Genomic DNA, 21,731 nt, shown 5'->3' on the forward strand with positions numbered 1-21,731 from the left:
GGCTTTGCGTCCTCTGAATGAATATGCAACACGTGCAAATTTGTACATAGTGTACAAAATACTGACTCAGGTGCGTTTTAGTACGTTGCCTTTTTGAAGAATCTTGTTGAAATTCTGTTTTCATTGGCCCTCAATCAATTTTCTAGTTTTATCTATAACCAGCAATCCATACTGAGAGTTGCTCCAGCAATCCTCACATATAACGAATTCATTGAGTGACACGCCAGTTCCTACATGTGCTTGGAAAATACACTGTAAATTCAGGTTCTCCTGTTAGAAAATAATAAGGTTTGTGTATCCCAGACCAACTGCTTTGGGATGCTTAAGTGTGTCTCACTGAAATAAAATTTATTGACTTTCATGTGGCGAGCAAATCAGAAATATCTGCAGATATCCTGATTTTCCACTGAGATGTTGCAAAATATGAATATGCTGTTTGGTTTCACGTTTTCAGGTGGTGGAATATTACTGCTTTTGCTGGCAGTCTAGTATGTTACTCCCTTCATTCCATGCAAAATCTCGTGCAGTAGCTGCTATTTTGACTGATACAGACTTTTTGAAAAATATGTACATGCTCGAAGTGGACTCCCACAGGCCATGTCAACAGTGTAAAAACTAGATTGTTTTGCGCAATATGAAGCCCCAATAACCAAAGCGCTTCTAATATTAGGAAGCAATGATCCATTCATCTCGTTCTTCTGGTTTCTACCTTCATCACTGAAGCACCAGTCATTTAAAGACTCTTGTGGTGAGACTGTTTCGTCCACTTGGTTATGTTGGTAACTGTTTATTTACATTGAAATGGAGGGGTTTTAGAAACTCTTACTCATAGCTGGATATATAAACAAACTTAAGTAAGATTGTAATTCAGTGCCCACATCTGGTAATATTGAATCATACATTTCCACTTCCATCAATGCACAGAGTGCATCGTGGAATTAAGCTGTGGTAGTTTGAAATGGGTGGAGAGTTTGGCAAGCTATCATCAGTAGATCACTGCACAGAGTGTCATCGAATTGGAGCCTATATGGCTGACTTCTTTTCCAACACATTAGCTCATCCTGTACTGCATTTCATTAAAATGTTAAAAGTCTGCTCCTGTAGATCTGTTCTGCTTCTGTTGTTAAAAATTTTAAATGTACGAACTGAATCCCCTACAAAGATGGTATGATCACCTGGTAACACCAGGGGAGAGCAAACGTTTCTGTGGAACAAGGCTGAAGTCTGCTTTGACACATTGCATGGTCAATGTCATTCATCTAAGGAGAATATTACTTTGTCATCACTATAATGATGGTTTCAAGTACTGCCACTTAGTCCACTATCCGATATTACACTGACACTAACATGCTTACACTCACTGGTATTCAAATAGTAGGTTTGATTGAACAGTATTGTGTTGACACCTGATGCATGCTGCTGCAACAACTTCACCTTTCCTGCAAGGAAAGCACATAGTGTTAGCTTACCTGCTCATTTTCTCTGCTCATCAGCATTAATACTGGAACAGGCTCACAACAGGGACTTTTGATACACGACTTGACATCCTTATCCTTTGATGTTTGTCACAAGTGGGTGAACTATTTATCAACTGATGTAAGTATATTTTAGCGACACCTATTATTATTGTAGTTTTAATTGTATTATTATTATTATTATTTTGCTTCAAATCGCGTATTTTGTGCACATTTGTGTATTTATCAGGCACATTTATGTGCTTAATTAACTGTGTAGTGCATAAAACCACTGCATTGCATCACTCATTTGTTTCATGTTACTTGCAGCACTTAGATCGCCCAATCCAGTGATAGCTCTCATAGTAGCAGCAGTAGCACATCAGAGTACTGTGAGCTGACCACATGTTTTCATAAGAAGCGACTTATTTTAAATTATGTCAGTGTTCCTTACCTTCAACTCCTATGTTTCGTATATGCCATTGTATTTACCATGCCATTGCTGGTATGGACATATAGTAATTGCTGAGTTCAAATGTGAATGAAGTTGGTGATTCTTCACTCACAGCTCCAGGCAGTGTTGTCCCCCAATTGGTCCATTGCTGCGGTCACATTGGGCACTGCCCACACTGAGATTGACCTCTCACTTGTGGTTGAGTAGGAAGTCATTCCAGCGTGTGAGTGGCAGAGAAAGAATTTCCATGTGGCCAATCGGAGAACCTGCTCAGTTCGTGTGATGATCAGATTTGGGTGCTGTCTATGGCTGATGAAATCCATGAGTGAGATGAAGTCATTTGCCATGTTCCACAGGAAGCCTCTCAGCATGCAGGACTGGGCATTTGCAGATGGTAGTATTACCGGTGATAGGAACCTCTGATGTTAGGTGTGTAGTGGCACCATTTAGATATACGACTGCATAGGAGGGGAAGGAATCCAATGTGCATTCTGTGTGCATACTGGGAGGAGTCTTCACAAATGAAGAATGGGTGCTTCCGAATGCCATGAAAAGCATGGAGTAGCCAACTGAAGGTGGTGGCTCACGTTGGTGCTAACAATATGTGCCACATTGGATTGGAAGAGATTCTCTCTGGTTTCAGGCGACTACTTGAAGTAGTACTGACTGCCAGTCTAGCTTGCGAGATGATGGTGGAGCTCACCATTTGTAGCAATATGGGTAGAACTGGAAGTGGTTCTGTGGTACAGAGTGGAGTGAAGGTCTGAATCAGAGTCCTAGACAGTTCCACAACAGTGTAGGTTGCAGACTAGCGCCAAAAGGTGGTAGATTTATGGGTTCTGTTAAATGGGTCAGGAGTCCACTACACAAAGGAATCAATCCCACGAGTATGGGGGATGTGTAGAGGAGACTGGGCCTTTTTTAGGTTAGAGGGTCTCAGGTAAGTGCAGAAAGGGCTTCAGCTTCAAAGGCTGCAAGTAGAACACCGAAAGAGGGTAGATACAGCCACAAATAGTTTTATAGTTGTAAATTGTCGTTGCTGCTTTAGAACAGAACCAAGGCTTAAAGCGCTAACAGAAAGCACTGAATCTCAAATCGTTATAGGTATGGAAATAAGTTCAGCTGATTTATTTATTTATTTTCGAAAGACCTATCCATGTCCACAAAGGATAGATGAAATGCAGTTGGTGGTGTATTGTTCATTGCTGTTAGAATTAGTTTACCTTGTAGTGAAATTTAAGTAGATAGTTCCTGTGAGGTAGTACAGGTAATGATCAATTAAAAGTTCCAGGCTCAGAAGCTGTCGTCGGTCTGTAAAACTTGTGCCTGACGTTTCGTTGCCAACTGCAAGCAACATCTTCGGAGGTGAGTAGACAGTGGCTACCAGGCAGTGGAGGTCCCGTTTATATAGAATGCATAGAGGGCACCACCATATGTCACGAGCAGCAGACTGTAAGTCTGTCTCTGACTAACGTCATTATTCTCGATTGAATGTAATCGATTGTCACATCGTTGCTGCAAAGTCGACAGCCATATCCTGTCTAACTTTAAGCCTTTCTCTTTTCTGTTTAAATTGTTGTGGCGTCCTTGAATATCTATAGCTTCCCTATACATACGTGCATAGTAATGCAATGCCTAGAACACGTCTCACTAAATTTTATTTCATGATCACAGTTTTTAAGAACATGTTCCACTACAGCTGATGACGTCCGTAGGTTAGTTAGGTTCAACTAGTTCTAAGTTCTAGGGGACTAATGCCCTCAGAAGTTGAGTCCCATAGTGCTCAGAGCCATTTTTAGGACGTTTAGGTGGTGTGGCTGATAATTGTCTCAGAGCCAGAAGTGGCATGATAGTTGCTCTTCACATACTTGCCAACAGTATTTTCATTACATTTTCTGGAATACCACAGCAACAACAGCAAGTTGCTTCAATATCTTGATCACCATCAACACTCCCATTACAGTGTGCCATGGACAAAAAGCAAATTAACTGAATATAGAAAATCGAATGCTTAGAAGTGAGTTTTCTTTTTTGTTTGTAATACTTACAGTCAGTGTCTTCATCAGTCATTGTCAAGATGCAAATGCGGTGAGAGCGCTGTGCGTAGATATTTTTAAGCAAAGTACGATCTGCTGTTGATATAATAGTAACAAAATACAATTAGAGTTACAGCTAGATCAGTTCTTAACGTTTCTTGTATGCACAGGCATTTTAAACAATTCCAACATATGTAACATTCATACATGTTAGTTGTAGTAAGGTGCTATGACATACTGGGATCAGAGACGTGAGGTGCATGGGGCAGAGCATGCTTCATGAAAGTTGCTTGTGTACTGGCTGTGGGAGTGGAGGTGCTCATGGCTGGATGCTTATGCTCATATCAGTGAAATATGACGTGCATCTGAACTGTACTGGAATTTAGGTCCTGTGAATGCAGAGCAGAGGGGCACTAAGAATAGGAGGTGCTGCATGTACAATTAACAGAAGCACAGGGAGGAGGCAGGAGGGTCCAGTCATCCCGTTCTTTCCACCCTCCCCTCCCAGATCACCTTTGCCTCTGTGCTCCTCAGGCCCCAGCCCCTTTCCTGTCTTCCCTGTTAGTCTCCCATCGCCTCTCTCTCTCTCTCTCTCTCTCTCTCTCTCTCTCTCTCTCTCTCTCTCTCTCTCTGCCTGCCTGCATGTCTCTTCCCCCCTTCGTTTCGTTTTTTGTGTAGTAGTCACGCACCAACAGGGATGAATGTGCGGGTGCATGATCATGATGCAAAAGCCATGAATTGTTTCGTCACATTTCAGGCCATTTTCTTCTCACATTTTATTGCAAGTGTCGTGACACATTCCGATTAACAGTTTGTCTTTGTAGCACAGATTCATGATCAAATAATCCTCTGAAGTCAAAGAAAACAATGAGCCTCTCCTTCACATTTCGCCTAACCTGACGAGCTATTTTTGGTCTTCGAGAACCGTTGCTGACCCATTGTAAAGATTGAACCCTGGTCTCAACATCAAAACCATAGACCCACATCTCATCACCAGCTATGATTCTCTTAAGCATCATATCGTTCTCGTTTGCACGATCCGAAAGGTCTTTACAGATTGAGATGAACATCTTTCTGGTCTTGACTCAGACCGTGGGATGAACTTGGCAGCAACACACTGCATTCCAAGATGCTGTCAGGATTTCATGAAGTGTTCCAACTCAAGTGTTACATTCTTCTACAGTCTCTGACAGTCAGTCTTCGATTGGAATGCGCAATTTCGTTCATGCTCCTGACATCAGCATCACTGATACATGATGAAGGGTATCCTGAATGAGGGTCATCTGTAAAATCTGTCCAGCCATATTTAAACTATGTGAACTATTCGTAACACTGAGTATGGCTTAAGCACTGACCACTATAGGGTTCATGCATCAGTTGATGAGTTTCTGTAAAGATAATCTTAAGTTTTGTGCAAAAATTTAATGCAGGATCATAGTCTTCTAGCTGCCATCTCGAAATTTGCAAACTGTGTGACACATTCTACTCAATACAGCAGTGAACAGTAACTAACAGACATACAACAATGAAAGTCCTGGCAAACCCACATCAAACACAAGCATGTGCAGGGCCCCCCCTGTGGGTCCAGGGGTTAGAATAGGCCTGAGTTATTCCTGCCCGTCGTTCGTGGTGACTAAAATGAGTTTCACACTTTTCTGCCTTTATGTGATGGTCCCCTGTAGGGTTTGACCTCCATTCTTCAAAATTTTCCCAAAGAGCGAGCCAATTGGGGAAGGGCGCCTTACAAGGTTCATCATGTCCATCATGCATTGAAATCTTGAGCCCACTTTCTCGTCATCGCATTGCAGTCCTGCCCATTCTCCATCTCTTGGGCAAGAACACCTTCCTGGGTGCGTTTCCCACCGTGCACTATGCAATGTCGATTTCTGCGTCGACAATGATTATGGACTTCTTTGCACCTGAAATTCAGTGCGGTAGCCAGTCTGTTGTGGTGGGTCCGTCATGTACACTATTGGTTGTAGCCCCCTGACCACACAGGGATTGCTCTGCTGTTGTCTGCGCCGTTAACTCCTCACATATGCCAAGCGGTAGATGCCCAACCTCCTGGGGCATCAGGACTCCCAGCAATGGCCATCCTGCCAGGTGGCGTTCGTTGGAGCTGGGTGGTGCCCATGGGGAGGGCCACTGGTCGGGGTGGGTGGCATCAGGTTGGATGACTCGCGATGAAGCATAGTCCATCATTTCTTGCTGGTGGTGAAACACAAGCAGTCTCTAAGCGATCATGAGCTCAATTCAGTGCAAAAACGTACAACCCCAAATCGTTCCCCTCCCTGGCCACACCATGGGAGGAACGTCAGAATAAGGATGGCAGCAGATGTTATTCACACCGCTACCTTGTATGTTCGAGAGTTGATGGGGAATCTTTCATGACAAAGTCTCAGTTTTTGTGGAGCATTTAGAGGACAAGTTTGGGGAGGTGGAGGGCTTGTCCAAAATGAAATCTGGGTCAGTCTTGATCAAAAGAGCATCCTCTGCCCAGTCACAGAAGTTACTCGCTTGTGACAAGCTGGGGGATGTTTCTGTAACCATCACGCTCCATAATAGCTTAAATATGGTCCAGGGTATCATACTTCACAGAGACCTTCTTTTGCAGTCCGACGATTAGCTGCGCGCCAGTTTAGAGTGGCAAGGTGTTCATTTCGTCTGGTGTGTCCACCAGGGTCAGAAGGATAATAAGGTTACCACCAGTGCCGCCATCTTGGCCTTTGAGGGTGATACATTGCCCAAGAAGGTCAAGGTGATGGTCTACAGGTGTGCTGTTAAGCCCTATGTCTCTCCCCCGATGCAATGCTTGAAGTGCTGGAATTTCAGCCATATGTCTTCCCACTGTATTTTCAGCATCACATGTCAAGATTGTGGACGTCCTTCGCATCTCAATACTCCATGTGCCTCGCCTCGTGTCTGTGTCAACTGCGGAGAGCACCATTCGACTTGCTCTCCTGACTGCAGGATTCTCCAGAAAGAAAGGGAAATCATGGAGTACAAGACCCTGAACAGACTGACCTACACTGAGGCTAAGAGAAAATTTAAACACCTGCATCCTGTGTGTATGACATTGTCTTATGCCGCTGCTACAACAGTTCTGGCACCATCCGCTCCGCCAACCTAGGTCACCACACAGAGCTGGAAGACTACACCTGCCCCCTTGATGGTCGGGGGCATTTCCCTCCCTGTTGCTCCTGCACCACCAACTTTGGGAGCAACACCCCCCGAACCATCGGGGATGTCTGTACTCACTTCTAAGCCAGAGAAGTTTAAGACTCCTTCAGCTTCTCCCGCTATGAATGGGTCCCTTGGGTCACTCCCTTCCCAGGTTTCTTCTAGTGGAAAAGATGACACCTGCCAGTGGCTGAAGAGCCCAAAAGCAGATGGTCATAGGGCTTCACGCTCATCCTCAGTCCCGGAGACTGAGCCAGTGAAGTCCTCCTAGACAGGGAAACACAAGGAGCAGCGAGAGAAATCCAAAAAGAAAACCCCTAAGATCAAGGAAATTGCGGTGGCAACCACACTACCACTACCTACAAGCTCTGCGGCTGAGGATGGGGTGGAAATTCTGGCGTCCGCTGAGGACCTAAATCTCGCCAGACCCTCAGACACAATTGAGATAGACTGCTCAGGCAATAAATCGGTGGCAGCAGGTGACTCTGAGGCGTAAACTGTTTCATCGAATGTTTCATGCCTTCCCAGTCTCACGATGTCATCCTCCAGTGGAATTGCAGCAGGTTTTTCCACCACATGGCTATGCTACAGCAACTGTTAAGCTTTACACCTGCTATCTGCAGTGCCCTCCAGAAAACCTGGTTCCCAATAATGCGGACCCCTGCACTCTGTGGCTATAAGGGATATTACAGGATCCATAGCGACTATAATAGTGTGTCAGGTGGATTTTGCGTTTATGTCCTCAACTCGGTCTGTAGTGAGCATTTGCCCCTTCAAACCCCTCTTGAAGCTGTGGCTTTCAGAATAAGGATGACCAAGGGAAAACCTGTCTGCAGTGTATATCTTCCTCCAGATGGTGCAGTAGCACTGAATGTATTAGCTGCACTGATTGAACCACTCCCTAAACCTTTCCTACTTCTGGGAGATTTTAATCCCCATTACCACTTGTGGGGTGGTACCATGCTTGCTGGGCGAGGCAGAGATGTCGAAACTTTACTGTCGCAATTCGACCTCTGCCTCTTAAATATACTGGGGCTGCCACTCATTTCAATGTGGCTCATGGTAGTTACTTAGCCATTGATTTATCAGTCTGCAGCCCAGGACTTCTCCCATCTATCCACTGGAGATCACATGACGCCCTGTGTGGTAGTGACCACTTTCCCATCTTCGTGTCACTGCCCCAGCATCAGGCACACGTATGCCTTCCCAGATGGGCGTTGAACAAGGCGGACCAGAGAAACTTTCACCTCTTCTGTCCCTGCTGAATCTCGCTCTCACGGTAACATAGATGTTATGGTTAGCAGGTGAGTACCAGAATTGTTTCTGTAGCGGAAAACGCGATCCTTCGCTCTTTAGGGTGCCCGAGGCGTAAGGCAGTCCCTTGGTGGTCGCCAGAAGTCAATGAAGTAATTAAGTAGCGTCAGCGAGCTTTACAGCGGCTGAAGCGGCACCCTTCCCTGGAGCACCCCATATTGTTTAAATGGCTCCATGCCCATGTTCGCTTCCTTATCAAATAATGGAAGGAGGAGTGTTGGGAGAGATATGTCTCCAGTATTGGTGGCCGCACGTCACCTTCCCAAGTCTGGGCAAAGATCAAACGTCTTTTCTGTTACCAGGACCCAACCACAAATGGCAAGTTATGTACTGACACAAATACGATTGCCAAGCACTTTGCTCGGGCCTCTGCATTCGAGAACTATCCCCCCCAGCCTTTTGCACACTCAAACGGCGAACGTCCTCTCATTCGCTACACATTGCAGTGAATCCTACAACGCCACATTTACATAGTGAGAGCTCCTCACTGCCCTTATTCATTGCCCCGACACAGCTCCTGGGCCTGATCGCATCCACAACCAGATGATTAAACATCTGTCATCTGACTACAAGCGACATCTTCCCGTTATCTTCAACCAGTTCTGGTGCGATGGCGTCTTTCCATCGCAATGGCGTAAGAGCACCATCATTCCGATGCTCAAACCTGGTAAAAACCCCTGTTGATGTGGGTAGCTATCGGCACATCAGCCTCACCTATGTTCTTTGTAAGCTGCTGGAACGTATGGTATGTCGGCAGTTGGGTTGGGTCCTGGGGCCACATGGCTTGCTGGCTCCATGGCAGGGCAGCTTCCACCAGGGTCGCTGTACCACTGATAATCTTGTGTCTGTTGAGTCTGCCATCGGAACAGCCTTTCCCAGACAGCAACATCTGTTTGCCCATTTTTTGACTTACCTAAAGCATACGACACGATTTGGCGACATCATATCGTTGCCACATTGTATATGTGGGGTCTCCGGGGACCACTCCCAATTTTTATCCAAAATTTCCTGTCGCTCCGTACTTTCCATGTCCAAGGTGGTGACTCCCATAGTTTCATCCATATCCTGGAGAATGGTGCCCTGCAGGGCTCTGTATTGAGTGTTTCTCTACTTTTAGTGGCCATTAGTGGTCTAGCAGCTGCTGTCGGGCCCTCCATCTCACCTTCTCTGTATGCAGACGGCTTTTGCGTTTCAGACTGCTGCTCCAGTACTGTTGTTATTGAGTGGCGCCTACAGGGAGCCATCCACAAGGTGCAGTCATGGGCTGTAGCCCACGACTTCCAGTTTCAGCCACAAAGTCGCATGCACTTCTGTCGGCGTCGTACTGTTCATTCAGAACCTGCACTGTATCTTAATGACGATCCACTCATTGTAGTGGAGACATATCAATTCCTAGGACTGGTTTTCGACGCACGATTGACTTGGCTCTCTCATTTTCGTGAGGTTAAGCAGAAGTGCTGGCATCACCTCAATGCCCTCTGTTGCTTGAGCAACCCCAATTGGGGTGCAGATCTCTGTACACTGCTGCAGATCTATAGAGGCCTTGTCCAATGCTGAATTGACTATGGGAGTGTGGTTTATGGTCTGGCAGCACCTTCAGCATTGCATTTACTCGATCCTGTGCACCACTGTGGGGTTCGATCAGCGACAGGAACTTACAGGACCAGTGCACTGGTGGAGGCTGGTGTCCCTCCACTGCAAATCAGACGTGGGCAACTTCTCACCAGTTACACAGCACACATTCATAGATCCCCTGAATTACCGTCTCCTTTTCCCACCCGCGCCAGTCCATCTCCTGCAGTGGTGGCCCAGATGGGGCTAACGATTCCGGTTCGCACGCTGTCCCTTCTTTCCACATAGGAGTCCTTCCCTTTACCACCTCTACTTGCGGTCCGTTCACGTACGCCTCCATGGTGTACACCTCGGCCGCAGCTTTGTCTGAACCTTTTGCATGTCCCTAAGGGCTCCGTTAACCCTGCCGCTCTCCACTGTCACTTCCTCTCGATTCTTGAAGTGTTCCGGGACGGTGAAATGGTTTACACCAACGGCTCAATGGACGATGGTGACGTAGGCTTGCATATGTTCATGGAGGACGTACTGAGCAGCACTCTTTGCCAGTTGGCTGCAGTGGTTTCATTGCAGGGCTGGCGGCCATATCTCGTGCTCTTGAGTACATCCGCTCATGCTCTGGCGAGTCATATCTCCTGTATACTGACTCATTGAGCAGCCTACAAGCTACTGACCAGTGCTACCCTCGCCACCCTCTGGTACCGTCCATTCAGTAGGCCATCTATGCCCTGGAACAGTCTCGCTGCTCTGTGGTGTTTGTGTGGACCCCAGGACATGTTGGGATCCCCATCAATGAACTTGCTGACAGGCTGGTCAAACAGACAACGTGGAAACCGCTTCTAGATGCAGGCATCTCCGAAGCTGACCTGCGTTCTGTCTTACACCGCAGGCTTTTCCGACTTTGGGAGATGGAATGGCAAACAGCACGCACAACAAACTGCATGTCATTAAGGAGACTATGAATGTGTGAAGGTCTTCCATGCAGGCCTCTCACAGGTAATCAGCTGTCCTCTGCTGGCTCTGCATTGGCTATACGTGGCTAACGCATGGTTACCTACTCTGTTACGAGGACCCACCTCAGTGTCGTTGTGGCTCCCAAATGACAGTCGTCCACCTCTTGCTGGACTGCCCACTTTTAGACGCTCTGCGACGGATTTTTAACCTTCCCAGCGTCGTGCCTTTGTTGTTGGGCGACAATGCCTCCAAAGCAGCTTTAGTCTTACGTTTTATCCGTGAGATTGGGTTTTATACTTCTATGTAGGTTTTAGCGCATGTCCTTTGTCCCCCTGTGTCCTCCACCCTAGTGCTTTTAGGGTGGAGGTTTTAATGTGTTGCAGAGTGGCTGCCTTTCCGTTTTCATTCTCGTTGTTGGCCAGCCACTGTAATCCGCTTTCATGTTTTACTCTCTTCTGTTTCTGGCGTCTCTCTGTTGTTTTCTTGTCCTCTTTCTTTCCTTTCAGTGTTCGTTGCCTTCCCTTCATTCTTGTGGCTTTTCTTTTTTCCGTTTTGTGTTACATGTTTCGTACATTTTATTCTCACACTTGTGGCATTGTTTAATTAGGATCAAGGGACTGATGACTTCGTAGTTTGGTCCCTTCTCCCGCCTTTAAACCAACCAACCAACCATGTGCAGGGATACCAACTTCATTTCGCTCCAAGATGCCATTTGCGCGAAATTACTAATGATACGGAATTTTTTGAACAGACCTCATATGTGACAACCTCCTTCCATAATGTGTGTACTTACATACGCAGAAATCTTACACCCACCTAAATTTACCTTCTTCACATCTTTGATGACATCATGTTTGCACAGGCATAGAATATCTATTCCACACTTCTTCTTAATCTTCTAAACGAACAAGCCCATCTGCTTTAATATTTTAATCCAGATGTTCTGATCTAATATTATATCTCTAGTACCCACCTGTCTGAGACTTTTATTAAGCTTAATTGCATTCAATGTTGAATCATTGGACACTGATCTTAGCCTAAAAAAAGAGGTACGTTCCTGAGTTGCAGTACCCCCTTAAAGATTGTGCTATCACAATGATCAATTTATCCTTCTGTTTCCTACTGAGATGCTGTTCATGCCTTACGAAGTTCCACCTGCCAATAGTATCAACAAGAACTAAACTCATGCCTGACAAAGTAACTGCCTGAAGCAGATGATGTAACTCCGTATCGACCTTCTTGACAAAGCTGTTCAGTTGGGCCAAACCTAACCTCATTAAGCAGGAACGAAGCCTACATTTGCAAGATTCGTTGCAGATGCTATTTTTAGCAGGTCACACTCAGTAATGTAGACCTGTTCCATGTCAATACTGGTTTTGTTCCACCAATTGTCTCATCATCTTGCTTTGTGAAACCCGTGCACAATGATCCTACATCCTCTATCACTTAGCTAAGACATATACTGAGTTTGCAAACACTTGTGACAGGAAACGAGTTGGGCAGTTTATGCCAGCTTTCACAGCCTTCATCTTCCTCCATTTTTTGAATGCCAGCGACCACCATTTGGCCAAATTTGGCTTGGTCCATGTCTGTAAGCTCATAATTTTGACACACTGTCATTTACACCACAGGTGCTTTCCAAGTAGCATAATAAGCAATGGGGAACAGACAGTCATATGGCAATTCTGTGTATAATTCATGCTGCTATTGGCATGGCTTTGCAGATTTTTCGACACACACTATCCAACATTCACTTGTGCACACGGGACAGAAGCATATGTTTGCTAAGAGAGCGGTTATTTACATTGAATAGTATTGCAGTTATTATTTCTGATTTAAGTTGACACACAGAGCCAGAAAAGAGTGTTATATCAAGTTAAACGAATTTCTTCATGACCTTAAAGACAAAGTGAAAAGAAACTAAATCTTATCAGCTCCGCAGACTTCAACAACATAGATATTTGGTGTTTGACCACGAAGTTTACTCAGAATATTTGCAGAAGTGCAGTGGATGGAAACCTGTGTCGAGGAAACGGATTTTGACGACCTCTAGAAAGATGTTCTTCAATGTCATGTATTGAAATTTCATGACCATGGCGAGTATCCTACAAGGCAAAATGTAGATGATGTTTTAATTGTAGGATAGCTTTCACAGAGGGGCCACCAATCAAGAGGAATTCTGAAACCTTTGGGGTGCATGTACAGCAAATGCAATGATGAAACATGCACTCAGATGGAGGATCCGATACTGTCGTAAATATTGCTACTTCTGAGATAAACTCACAGCATCAGGAAAGGAAATAATCGTTTCTGTATTATGTATTTTGATCAGATGTGGCTCAATCAAAATAGTGCAACAAACAATATGTGACAGGCTTCAAAAAGCAATGATGGGTTGAAAGTACTGTATAGCAAAGGAAACACCGTGTCATGCAGGGTGATCTGAACATGGCTTTACCAAAAGCTATTATTTACATGCCCCAAAACCAATGATAATCATGAAGAACTCAGTAGTGACATATTTCTTCCCTGGGTTTACCTTTATTGAGCCTGTTCAATGAGGGTTGTCTGATTATCATCAACAGTGCCAGTTACAATTCCAGAATAAAGGAGAAATTTCCTAGTTCAAGAAGAAGGAAGGAGGAAATTCTACATGAGCTGTAAGAGAAAAGTAACTCAATTTAATGCTGCTATACCAAGGTAGAGATATTGGAGATGGTCAAGTGTCATTACCATCTTTATCATCGATACGAACTTCACAGCTTAGCAGCAGAAATCGAACACAAGATTGTGAGACTGCCCCCTTAGTGCAGAAAAGGTGGATGGCGTACTATTGAGGGGATGAAGTAATAAGTATTTTTAATAATCATTTTTCAAATGTTGTAGAGAAAATAGGATCCAGCTGTCCATTAGGAAATAAGAGGTTGTACATGGAAGAAGTAGTACCTATGTAATTTGATGAAACTGAAATTCAACCCACCTCTAGAACTGAAATTAGGAAAATAATGAACTCACTCAAAGTAAAAGTTCCCATGGAATTAATGGCACTTCCAACAGAATACTAAAAGCTTGTTGTGAGTAGGACATACACAAACTGTTTAGTTCATATTTATGTGGAAGAATGCAGAAGGTTGAAATTAACAATAGAGATAGTGTGCAAAAGTCAGTAGTCATCTAACTGGGGAGGTATAAAGAAAGTTGTCCCATAGTGTTCAGTTTAGTTCTGCATATGACTTGGCACTCTACATTCATGAAGATGCAAAGCTAGTTCTTTTTCTGGTGATACAGTAATCAAACCCAAGAAACAGGAATTAGCTAAGGAAATTGTGAATCATGTCTTTCAGGAAATTATTAAGTGGTTGTAAGGAGATGGTCTCAAAATACATTTTGAGAAAACACATTGTATACAGTTATGTGCAGTAAATGGCATAATACCATTGATAAATATAGATTTTGAACACAAATCTGTTGCTAAGCAGAATATTCAAAATTTCTGACGAGAAATTAATTTGAAGAAGCACATCAATGAGCTGATGTAACATTTCAGTTCAGCATCTTTCGCTATGAGAGTTATTGCAAATTTTGGTGACAAACATATCGGTAAGTTAACCTAAAACGCCTATTACCATTCATTGCTTTCATATAGCATAAAGTTTTGGGGTAACTCCTCATTAAGAGAGAAGTATTCATTGCACAAGCGTGTAATCGGAGTAATAGTTGGAGAGCACCAAAGACGACACTTATTTAAGGAATTAGGCATAAACGCAAAGCCTTCATAACAGGTACATCCATTTACGAAATGTGTTACTAATGATGAACCATAATTCAAAGATAATAGCAGAGTGCAGTGGGCCAAATCTGACTTTGGCAAAGGAAGAGATGAATTATGCTGCCACAAAAATGTTTCATCATTTACCACATAGCATTATTAGTCTGACAGAAAGCCAACCAGCATCTAAAAACAAATCAAAAGAATTTATGAATGACATCATCTACTCAGCAGATGAATTTAAAAAAATGAAATATTAATTTTTAAAAAATTACATTGCGGTAAGAAACCTAATGTTAAACTGACAAGTTCCACATTACGAAGTGTTATATTCATGATCTGTGGATCAAATATTAATGTAATGTTGTGTAATATCATGAAACCAGTCAAGGACTGTACGTTACTCTATAGTTACTATAATTTGTATCTTACCAGCTGTAAGTAAAATCATATTGAAAGTTTGATCAGCATATGGTTTACCTGGGTCACAGACTCCAAGAAAGTACTGAGTGACTACCTGCCAGGGTTCAAAAGGTTTCACTCACCTATGTACGCTTTGATTGCTGGAATGCAGTGACCACCTGTATGCCAGTGTTACATTTGCGTAGGATGTGATAAATTAAGGTTGTATTGCTCTTTTTAGTTGTGTTCAGAAGACTCTCAAGTAGATAGTGACTGGCCATCTGTAGATTGTGAAAGCTTCCGTTTTCTGAGCAATATCTAAAAGTGGTTCACTAGACCTCTATGCTGTGTAACTTGTCCTATCTGACAGCAGGTGTATAGTAAATGTACCTACATGGGTACCAGACAGGCAAATGGTTTTTGAGGACAGAGTAGAGAGATCAGTAGGATAGAATATTATGCATTAACATGCCGACTTGGAAATTTTGATGTAAGGCGATTTCATTGTTTTCTTATTAAACTACAATCTGTAATTCATCATTGACACAATGTGTAACATCCTAAGCAGTTAATCACTTTATTGGTTGGCAGTATTATCTGCAAACATTTTGATCAATCACAAAGTAAATATATTTGATTAGACATTTAGACTAAATGGTTATAAAGTGTAAGTACATGAATGATGTACACTGTCCAGTAAACAAACCTCTGCAAAAGGGGAAAGCTTCAATCTGTGGTCCCTTAAATTTTCTCTTGACAACAAATTGTTTCCATGAAAGAATGAGAGAGTGATACTGTGGGGGAAGGATGATGAACATCAACAGTGATTTCAACTTCCTATGCATTGTGACAAAGCAAGTAATAACCTCACTTTCAACTTGGGCAAAAAGCCACACAAACATATGTAATTGAATTACTCAATCAAAACATAAATAGCAGTGAAGGATATGTAGCCCATAGCCCAGTGTCCAATCTGTCACTTAGCAAACAGACAAGGTGACAATTATTGAACTATATGAAAAAAAATCGTAAATTAGTTACGAACTACAGCGTTCACACACTCTGTTCAACCTGTAAACTTCACTACAGATATTCAGATCTAGGTTATGACATGTTCAATATGCCTGCCATCGTTGGCGATGATGTGGTACAGCCAAATAACAAAATTCTGTAAGACCCACTGAAGTGTCAGAACATCAGTGTTGTCGATGACCACTGGAATGTCTGTTTTCAGCTCAGCAGTGGTTTTAGGGTTACTGCTGTACACCTTGTCTTTAATGTAGCCACACAAAAAGGACTCGGATCAGTTCAGATCCGGAAGAGGGATTTTTCAGAATTCCAGGAATTTTATTTTATTTTTCAGCAAAATTTTTGTAATTCTGATTGCTAAGAACTGCTACACTAAGAAAAAAAATTTACTTAGCCCGCCACTGCAGAATAATCCTGCAGCAATATAACTTAAATGAGGGAATATCACCAAAATAGATCTTCAGTTGCAAAGAAAATGCGCCATTCACAACAACAAAACCAGTGCACACACAATCGTCTGCCTACAGCAATATTAAACACTTTGCGATATTTTGTAACAATGAACCGCTTTCACTATATCTCATTCCTGTGCTCCTTTTGATGAATGACGTCACAACTGGTTACATTTGTAATAGGATGCGGGGAAATATTGCGAATGTTGGTTTCAGAAGCGTTACTTTCAAAGTAAATTTCCATTTATGCAAGATGATTTTATGTGTGAGAATGTGTGATGAATTTCTTAAATTATGTAGCATTAGATTCTCATTCGAAACGTAACACTGAGGACCAGCCATTTATGACAAAATTTTAAATTGTGATTGCACATTTGCATTTCATGTATATTGAAAAGGTAATATGCACAAAAATGACCAAGTTTTGAGTTTAGACTTTCATATTTATGATAGTTCTTTCATTGATTACAGATTATTCAATAATGCTGGCAAAAAGTATAGTTGCCTTTCGAAAACAATTGCAAAATAAGTTTTTGAGAGATTTCTCTTGTAACTGGCTTTACTATGGGAAAAGTCAGTGCTCTACAGAACATGTATTCAGCCAAAAACCCACAAAGTGTCCGGTGCACATCAGTGAAATTTATAGTCGTGCTTGTCAGAAATTTTAAGCTGCTGCAATTGAAGCTGGTGCTCTTAGGATCCTGCCTAACCACACCCTCGGAAAAACAGCAAAAACTTTTCGAAGGTCAATATTATGTATGAAAACTTAGCTTTCCTTGGGGTTGTACTGATGTATATTAATTTAAATCATTATATTTTTCTTATTTGTGTGTTTGCACAGTGTGACATTCATGTTATTGGCTGACTACATCACGTTTCCTATGCTCTGAATATGTTCTGTCATTGGCTGGCGAGATCATGTGACACGAGCTATGCTTGGCTGACAAAAGCACGTCACAATCTTGATTTCAATACTTTGGAAGCTACTGTGATGTAATTGGTGTAATTCGTGTTCCTACTTTTGTGATACGAAAATATGTAGTGTATGTGTTTCCACGCATCAGATATCTTTCAAAAACGCGTTGAGTTTTTGGTAGATTAAGAATCGTAAACTGCCAGAAAGTTTGATACAGGTTTATAAATCCATAATCGTTCAAGGGATTAGCAAGGTTTACAGCTCATAGGGAAACGCTACCATCTTTTAACATGGAAAAATGTAATTCCACCCAGTAAAAATTTTTTCACCGTAAAAAGCGCGTTTCTAACTGGAAAATCGATGATTTTTTTCTTATCAAAGTATACACCCTAGTTAATAAATATGAAATGAAGTGGCTGTTGAGAAGAAACACCATACACTGCTGATATAGTTGTTTTATCAGAACAGCAGCACTGCATTGCGGGAGTATCATTGAAATAAATGACTGAGAAGATGCCCCATGTCATAAATGTGTTGAAGAATATGATGAAGAAATTTGAAATAATAGGTGAACTGAGTGTTGCAGCAGATTCCTGTAGCGGTTGTTGAAGTTGCTTTTAGCTACAGCAGACCATTCAGCAGTTGACTCAAATTCTGCAGTAAGTGCTAGAGATGTCACAGGATGTCTCCCTCTCTCACTCTGACTCCGACTCTGACTGTGCCCCCCCCCCCTCCCCCCCACCCCAGTTAACAGTTAAAATGATATTATGGCACATTTTACACTAGTATCTCTATAAGTCTCAGAACGTGCTGCTAAAGAAGCCCCAAGATAGGCTATAATGCTGTGACTCTGCCTGGCATGGAAGTCAGTGACTTTTGGATGGGGAATATTCTTTGGAGTGGTGGTGGTGATAATGATAGCAGAGGACATAGACGTATCACTATGATTCCTGCTTTCATGGTAGAGGAAACTCTTTGAAATGGAGAAATGCACAACCCAAGCAATGTTTGTACAAGACAACATAACACTGCTTTGCAGATTCCTGCCCTGTGACTTAGTGGTAATGCATTGAGTAGGAATTGAGAGATTTAACAAGAAATCTGGTGTACTTTTCCGCTCAAGGTATTTTAGATGGGATTCTACAGTGATACTACAGGGGTAGCTCATGCAGCAGCTGTTATCGGTGCCACTCAATATGTCAGCCTGCGCTGTGTCTAATGGGTGATGATGTGGCCATTTATATGTGTGTCTTTCCATCAATGGTGTTCTGCAATGCCAGGTGACCAGATGTTGGGAAGATGTAAAAATTTTCAAAAAGGCTCGCTATAAATGTACTGGAAAATTTAGAACCAGTTCCGTCTTTTCAGACAGTATTTCCATTTGTGCAAGGCTTCACATAAGTTGCAGTGCCAAAAACATAGTCTTAGATTGAAACCATCTCCAAGCGTGTCATTCACATTCATTCATCAGTATGCAATTTTTTTCCCTTGATTAATGGGACATTAATTCTTGTTCATGAACAGTCATTATCCACCTGATCAACATCTATACTAGATACCCAATGAAAATACTCGAGCTTTCACTAGTTCTTGACTCAGTGGTAATCAAACAAAAATAAATCTGCTTACTATATGAAATAAATTTATTATTCCAAAGGCAAAAGTGTTGGCAAAACAAAGAAAAGGCAGTTACAGAGATAAGATGATGGAAGTGAAACATCTAAGAATTTTGAATTAAAACATGTAACTGATACATTTAATAAATTGGTGTAGTCTAAGTTGTGTCACTGCATTTTAAACAGATTTGAACGTGTGAAAGTGAATTATTTTAATGCTTATCTAAAAATTCCAAATCTAATTGGCAATGACTCAGATGAATCATTATTGAATTTCCTCTGGTTATTTCCGTTTTAAACCGATTTTGCCTAATTAGTTCTTTCCTTCTGGTGGAATATTATAATTTTAAATCATGAACAGTTACTACATATGTAATTTCGCCTAATTAGTTCTTTCCTTCTGGTGGAATATTATAATTTTAAATCATGAACAGTTACTAAATATGTAATTTCTTATGCGCTTTTATGTCTTGTGGCCTATAGTACTGGGTTGATGGACACTCAAATCTTGTTACATTGTTGTATATATATCAATATTTACCATTATTCTCCTCACTCTTCAGATTGACTCAGAGTACTGGTGGGAGCTGTGACATGTCATGGGAAGAAACTTGTGACCATGGACAGGTCCAGGATGAGTTGGTGATAGACATGGAGAAGTCAACACACGAGTTTGGCACCGATACAGAAGATGTGAATATTCATAAGGAATGCTCAGTTGCCACCAGAAATGACTGTAGTATGAGAGAAAAGGAATTTAATGTATATAGCTGTAATTTCTGCCTACAGTGCTTTCCTTCAAAATACAGGCTCATAAAGCATGTGTTTATCCACATTGATGGCACACAACCACCCTTGTATGTTTGTAATTGGTGTGGTGACGTATTTCCAAATAATGTTAGTTTGAAAAAACATTTGAGAATGGGTGAGAATTATCATGTCTTAACCGATGGCAGCCATGAAAAGAATGGCTATAGTGATGAGCATCAAAGCAGTATCTTCTTGGATAGTGAGCCAGAAGTTTCGATTATAGAACACAATGAGCAGTCTTCATATAAGGAAACTTGGAAAGCTACAAAGAAGTCTTCTAATGACATGTGTAACACACACATGACAAATGATGCAGAGAAATCAAGTGATTATGTAACATTATCTATAGCTGTTAATGTCAGTGCCCAAACTAATGTACTTACTGCAAACAGAACCCACAGATGTGGTATTTGTGGCAAATTGTTTGCTAGCTCACATAATCTCAAGAGACACACACTCATACATGCCGGGAAAAGACCTCACAAATGTGAGATTTGTGGGAAATCTTTTGCTTCCTTAGACTATCTCAGAAAACACACATTAATTCACAATGGAAAGAAACCGCAAAAATGTGAAATTTGTGGGAAATCATTTATTGTGTTACGCAGTCTGAAGACACAATTTTATTTCACACTGGAAAGAAACCGCACAATTGTGATATTTGTGGGAAATCTTTTACTATGTTAAGCGATCTCAAGAAACACACATCAATTCACACTGGAAAGAAACCTCACAAATGTGGTATTTGTGGTAAATTGTTCGCTGGGTCAGGTGATCTCAAGAGACACTCATTCCTACATACTGGGAAAAGACCTCACAAATGTGAGAATTGTGGGAAATCTTTTGCCAAGTCAGACTATCTGAAGGCACATTTATTAATTCACACTGGAAAGAAACCGCACAAATGTCTAATTTGTGGGAAATCTTTTACTGTGTTACGTAGTCTCAAGACACAGACATTAATTCACACTGGAAAGAAACCGCACAAATGTGATATTTGTGGAAAATCTTTTACTATGTCAGACCATCTCAAGAGACATATATTACTTCACACTGGAAAAAGGCCTCACAAATGTGAGATTTGTGGGAAATCTTTCGCTAAGTCGGGCTGTCTCAAGACACATTTATTAATTCACACTGGAAAGAAACCTCACAAATGTGGAATCTGTGACAGAAGTTTCACTCAGTTGGGTACTCTGAAGAAACATGCATTACACCACTTCAGAAAGCAACTACAAGGAAGTGTTAGTTCAAGGAAATAGGCATCCCTGATTGGTGCCCTCAAGGCTTATAAAATAATGGATGTATCAGGGAGACATTAAATTGTAATGCCTGTGAAATAACATTAGAATGTGGTATAACTGTGAAAAAATGTGCAATAATGTGTACTATTGAGTGGTAGCAGATAATGTGACAATATAAAAATCCACATCTGTAGCTTCGAATGTATAGAAACTGTATTACTCCAGAGAGATGAATCAAATATGTTTTTGTCATTAACACTGCTGTTTTTACCTGTCAATCTTGAGATGAGAAGATTGTGAATTGTGATAAATCCTTCAACTATGTCAGTAATCATAAGGCCAAGGAAATGAGATGACTTTCTGCTTATTATTACAAACATAGGCATCATGTAGTACTGGTAATCTGCATTATAGGAACAGTGACAGCAAAAATATATTCATGGCATTTCCTTCACTCAACACTGGAGAAACATGATTATGGCAATAAATTTACTCAGATATGTTTTCTCAAGAGATTTGATGTGTGTGTCAT

General features: G+C 41.9%; 1 protein-coding gene across 1 annotated transcript in view; it reads left to right on the top strand.

The window, feature by feature from the left end:
- The window catches only part of LOC126426924 (zinc finger protein 93-like), a 137,997-nt gene extending 117,233 nt beyond the window's left edge, over window positions 1-20,764 (top strand). The window contains exon 6 of the mRNA XM_050089027.1: window positions 19,709-20,764. Coding sequence (XP_049944984.1) covers window positions 19,709-20,642 — 934 coding nt within the window. The 3' untranslated portion in view covers window positions 20,643-20,764. The remainder of the gene's footprint in view (window positions 1-19,708) is intronic.
- Window positions 20,765-21,731: the final 967 nt, after the last annotated feature.

This window comes from Schistocerca serialis, chromosome 11, assembly GCF_023864345.2.
Source record: "Schistocerca serialis cubense isolate TAMUIC-IGC-003099 chromosome 11, iqSchSeri2.2, whole genome shotgun sequence".
Lineage (NCBI taxonomy): Eukaryota > Metazoa > Arthropoda > Insecta > Orthoptera > Acrididae > Schistocerca > Schistocerca serialis.